The sequence below is a fragment of the Triticum dicoccoides genome, chromosome 3B (assembly GCF_002162155.2).
Source record: "Triticum dicoccoides isolate Atlit2015 ecotype Zavitan chromosome 3B, WEW_v2.0, whole genome shotgun sequence".
NCBI lineage: Eukaryota > Viridiplantae > Streptophyta > Magnoliopsida > Poales > Poaceae > Triticum > Triticum dicoccoides.
Window position 1 is genome coordinate 844,964,530 of NC_041385.1, and position 5,904 is coordinate 844,970,433.

General features: G+C 45.3%; 1 protein-coding gene across 1 annotated transcript; it reads right to left on the minus strand.

Moving 5' to 3' along the window:
• Positions 1-996: 996 nt before the first annotated feature.
• Positions 997-5,079, minus strand: LOC119278867 (cytochrome P450 81Q32-like). Its single transcript, XM_037560213.1, has 4 exons — positions 4,478-5,079; positions 3,244-3,568; positions 1,621-1,979; positions 997-1,522 (listed from the first exon to the last, which is right to left on the minus strand). Exons 1-4 carry the CDS (start codon positions 5,065-5,067, stop codon positions 1,264-1,266), a joined length of 1,533 nt encoding a protein of 510 aa, XP_037416110.1. The 5' UTR covers positions 5,068-5,079; the 3' UTR covers positions 997-1,263.
• Between the last annotated feature and the right edge of the window lie 825 nt (positions 5,080-5,904).

Consider the following 5,904-nt stretch of genomic DNA (forward strand, 5'->3'; position numbering starts at 1 on the left):
GAGGTATCCACTTCAACATTCTCCACACTCTCATCCTCCTCCTCAGGCTCAGGGGAAGGATGAGCAAGATCCGCACACAAATTGTCGAGCACCCTGACCCCAGAGCATCAATATCGGAGTTATTCATGGCGGCTGCTCTCAGCGCTTGCAGGCCTCTGGCTGATCTTCGAGGCTTCTCTGCTTTCCTGTTCTTGGTGCGTATGTGCAGCGGGCTTCGACATTACTTGCAGGTCTTTCTTGTTTCTTCCTTTGTGTGCAGTAGTGTGCGTTACATTGTAAGCTGCTCAGTCAGCTCCTTGTATATTTCGATCGCTCTTGCTTGGTGGCCTTGTGTAATCCTGGCCGGTTGACGGCTTTGTTAATTTAAAGTCGGGCTCTCCTTGAGCCTTCGTTTAAAAAAAGCCCTTGAGGTGAGGTAATTTGCATGTCCAATCTGTTTTGATGTTGGTTGTCTCACATGAGAGAGGCGCATGTTAGCTGCCGACTCCGGAGGCCCCTACCTCCCTTATATAGGTGTACGCCTAGGTCTGGCCTGAGTTGGTTATACTTGGCAATGATGATGGTTTTACGTCATTAATTTGTTGAAGACATTGCTATGCCCGGACTGGTTCTTCAGGATGAAGATCTAGATTTTGGCCATGGATGGTTGGATCCGGCGACGGCGACGCTTAAGCATCACTCCCTTCGTGAAGGTGTTGCTGTTGAGGAACCTCGTTGTCCGTGTGGTGTCATGAGATAATTGGTGTGAATATGATCATTAGTGTAGTTTGTTGCTTCGCTGATCTGATCACTTTTTTCCTCGCATGCGCATAGCTTTTGTCTTATATGACTTTGCTATTTATTGGCATGTTTTTGGTGTGTGTGCGTTGGTGTTGGATGTGTGCATCCTAATTACGCAGATGCCACCGTGTTTATGTGGAAAAAATGCTTATGGAAACCAGCCGAAGAGTCAAATAAAACAAGTAGAAGTACTTGATACATAAACAAATGATCAAACACACAGTTGTTCTGAATTAAAAATGTCAACAAATATAGCACAACTTTGTATGGAACACAGATTTAAGTTATATGGTGGCATCCAAGCATCAACGGAGTGCATGGTCGATGCTCCACTCACAGGTGGTGAATAGCTAGCAAACTGCAGCACATAGTTTTTACACATAGAGACATGGATAATATTGTCACATGTCCACACAATATTTTGCTGACGATGACCATACAACACAAAGCAACAAAAGAACAGCCGTGTGTTCCACAATAATACTATATCTCCGAAAGAAGAGTAATCATAGATTGACGGGGTTTATAGAAGGCCTCCAAGGGCACTGCCCTCGGAGCAGTTAGGCCAAAGCCGTCTGTCATGTCCACAAGCTCCTCCCCCACTCTTTCCCATTCGAAACATTGGATCATAGTTCCCAGAGCAAGGCCTACCATCTGCATACCCAAATTCTCTGCTGGGCATCGTCGCCTGCCCATACCAAATGGCATAGCCATATTACCTTCACCCTTTTCACCCTCAAACCTATGAAAATAATGAACAAAAAAGTAAGGTCTATGCTACTCAAATAAGCATTTCCAGGAACCAAATAAACAGTGAATGCATGGTTTCATACTCAGTACCTTTCTGGAATAAAGTTTGTTGGTTTATCCCATATCTTGGGATCCCTGTGTATTGCAGATGTGTTCACAAGAAGCATTGTCCCCTTGGGAATATAAAATCCACCGACGGTGCAGTCAATAGAAGATTCATGAGGAACAAGAAGTGGTGTTGGTGGATGCAGACGAAGCGTCTCCATGATTATGCAACGAAGGTATTGTAACTTCAGGAGATCGGCCGCCTCAATTAGGCGTATTGGTTTCCCTATGTAGGAATCAATCTCATCACGAACTTTGACCATCACCTTAGGGTTATTCAGCATGAGGGACATTGCCCACTCAACTGTATCTGCAGAAGTAGATGATCCAGCTTCGAGGGCGCTCTTCAATGACAGAAGAATGACACAGCATAGGTAGAATATTATACACACACGAAAAAAAAGTACTATTCCAATGATGAATTTTTTTATAAACATAATTTTTATAAAGGTTCAATGACAAGCACAAAATCTAGTAAAATAAACATGGCTACACCATACATTTGATTAACTAGGGGAAAAGGAAATTCACCATAAGGTTTGCTATTTCTGTTGAGAAAACATGAATGTGACTAATAAATTCGGGTTGCGATATTTATATACAGAACCCATGCCACAAGTCCAGTTTATGCTATGAAGATAATTGTTTCTGATACTGATAAGGCTGTGACCAATGTCCCCTTGATAATTAAGCTTCATCTCTTGATCGAAGGTACCCAACCCTCCGCTATATGGTGTAGAGCACCATCCACATGACAACCATGCCCTAGATGCGCGCATTGTAACAGGGGAAAACAACTATTGGAATGTGACTTACAATGAGATGTGTGGATCGACAAGATAGGCAATGAGCTAGGAAAGGAACAACAACATATAGAAAAGGGGAGTGGGAGTAAGAAGATGCAAATGGAAAGTGAGCCCCACATGCATTTGTATAGCATATGTAGATCCAACAACAAAACATACCTTCATCATTGGAAATGTTTTTATGCGGCACGGTATCTAGAAAAAATTCTAAGATTTTAGATCATCTTTTAGCAAAAAGTGGTTTTCTGGATTTTACTATTTATGCACACAAGCAAATTATGCCTAGTTTTTTATACTGGAGCCGGCAACCAAATTGTGAGGTTATTACACCACTCCGATCAGTGGCAGGAATATTCCAAACAAGTTGGTGTCAATTATGTACGTTTCCAGGTTTACAGGGTTTCTACAAGAAACACCTCGTTTTGTGGGTAAACTGGTGTTCGAATACCTTTTGACTGGTTTCAATTTAGATAGCGGTTTGAAATAAACCTGCCTAGGCTTAGACTTTCTTCCATATAATATGACTGTAACTTGTACTTGAACCCGTGAGGTTTTGTGCACTATCACCTACGGGGAATCAGCTACACGTGGAACATGTACTAATAACAATTGAAACTAAGTTCTGATGACACGTAATGAGCATTGTAATGGCATCCTTCACTGTTAAATATCTAGTACTACACACCTAAGGGGAACTTGATCCAGATCTTAAGGCCTTAGTTTAAATTATATGGACCCCTTTGCAGTACCATCGTCCAAATATGCCACTGAAATATTTCTGAAATTATAAGTGAATACTCACGATGCACAAAGCTCGGATAAGCTGGTCTGGGCAATCCTCTGGGTCCTTGTGTTGCAGGGCCAACAGTGCCCCAATCATCGTCCTCCCTGTTGTCGTGCCCTCCTCCATCTTCTTTCTCTCATCCTCGATAAGTCCCTGCACGAACTTGGTTCTACTCTCTCGGAGCCGCCACAACCGTCTCCCGAACCCGCCGATGTCCAGCCACCGCACCAGTGTTGGTATGTAGTCCCACACCGTCGACGCACCAATTAGTGTCATCGTCTCCTCTACCATCGTCCTAAACCACTGGACCTCATCTGTCACCTCCAATATCTCCTCGCCATCGCTACACAAAACTCCAATCAGTTACAAAATCAAGTCGCTTTATATAAAATTACTGTAACCAAATGTAGTGAATAGTTATTGTCCATAATTTTTGAATATTTTGATAGTAAACATGAAAACAACATGGGCACATTTACCAAAATACTTTATTACTATCTAGACAACAATATGAACATAACAGGAGTGGTGATTCAAAATCATCTTATTTGGAGCTAACTTTGAACCATACTGATTTTTTTTTGTGTTCCTACTGCAAACAGTTTGATTAATTAATCTAGTTTCTAAGGCAACAAGAACCATGGTGTTTGGAGCCTCGAGGATGAAGTTACGAACATTAGTATATAGATTGCTTAATGCTCGTCACCCAGGGTGCAGAATACAACTCGGCTTAAATTGTTGTCGCTCAGATCCCGTGCTCTAGAACTCAGCGTAGAATAAAGCACCCCGTATCGACATATTTTCTGTAGTGATCTATCTTTTTTAAAAATCAAAGTGATCTATCTTTTTTCTTAGTGCATCTCACCAGGATCAAGGCAAGGACTACAAAACTAGATTTCGTTTAGTAAATATAAGATGGCACACTAGAAAAGTTTGTAAAACCATAAGAACAGTTTCTGTTGAGTTTTTATAGTAGTGAGCAGTACATCGCGATATTTTGTATGCTATGTATGGTCGGAGATAGTGGAGTATGTCGTATGCATCCATGGTGTGCCGGCGGCCTTTCTATGCCGACGATTGCCATCAGCATGTATGATGGTGTGCTGATGGCTTTTCTTTGCTGACGATTCTCCAGGCCGTCGGCATACATCCATCTATGCCGATGGCCCCGACAAAAAGCCGTCGGCATAGAATAATCCGTCGGCATAGCTAGTTATTACGGTAGTGATGTAAATTGAGTGATCTTACGTACGTCCCATAGTATGTCCTCGCGCAAATCATGCTCGTCATTACGTTCATGAGCATCTCGAAGAGCCGCGACTTGAGCTCAACCCGCGCACGACCACCGGCAGCCGAGCGGTAGAGGCGCCGCGCCATGGACCGCGCCATCTGCATGTGGACGTCGGCGTACTGCTGCACCCTGTGCGCCGATAGGAGCTCAGTGACGCCGATGCGGCGGATGTGGCGCCAGTAGTCCCCGTAGCTGGCGGTGCCCATGGTGCTCCAGTCATAGGAGAGGATCTTGCCGGTCGGCAGCTGCGGCCTATTGGCAAACACGATGTCGTGCACGCCGAGACACTCCTCAGCGGCTTGGGCGGAGGACACGACGACGACGTTCTTGGCGCCGAACCGCAGGCGGAAGACGGCACCGTAGCGGGTGGCGAGGCGTGTGAGGCGGCGATGGAGGGGGCCCCTGAAGAGGTAGAGGTGGCCGATGATGGGGAGAGCGGGAGGCCCTGGCGGCTGCGGCTGGCTTTGGTTAGTCCTGGGCCTTAGGGCTTGTACTACCAGTGTGAATAGGAGGAGCAGGAGAGTGATGACGAAAACGAAGATCGTGTTCATTGTGTCTATGGTGCACTTAATTTGTGTGCATCAGCAGGTAGGACGCGGCCTGGCATTTATACCCAGAAATCACAGATAATTTAATCGGGAAACAAAGATGGTCGGCTGTAGTGTAGCGCTAGCTAACAGTGTCGCAGATAATTTAATCACTGATATTTTGGGACTCCAGGCAATCATCAAGCTACGAGACAAATCAACATCAATAATTCAACCAAAGGATAATGTATTGGAGAAACCCTCTGAACCAGCAAACATAGCCCACATTAGTCCAGCCATCTCACTATTATTGGCATACCGTCGATGCACCAATTAGTTTTTTCTTAAGAAAAGGAGGACATACCCGGCCTCTGCATTTGGACGATGCATGCAGCCATATTATTAATTATTCACAAAGATCATACAAGGTGATACATCAATAAGCCTAAAGCCACCATCTTGGCAACAGCGTTGCTACTCCTATCCCCTTGATGAAGGCGTGTCGAATGTCCGGGCCTAATACTAAACAGACATCGCACAAAAGCCTAACATTTAAAGTCAGGTGTCTCATCCAAGCCACTACCTGGATTGGGTCCCACACCGGTTTGGCACACTCCCAGTGAGCACCGCACGCTGCAAGGCCCGTCGCCTCCATCATCCCCCCGTCCATCCTCAGAGTAGAACTGAAGCACCGACCTTGCCAGGCCTCTACCATCTGCGTGAGTCCATCTCCTCGCATCAGACGCCGAGTCTCCACAACGCCACGCCGCCGAGATCCGACACCATCAATGTGCAAGATGAAGCACCGCTCCACCAAAGTCGCCGTCCTCCGGTCCCTCGAGCCCGCGTGCACCTCCAAGA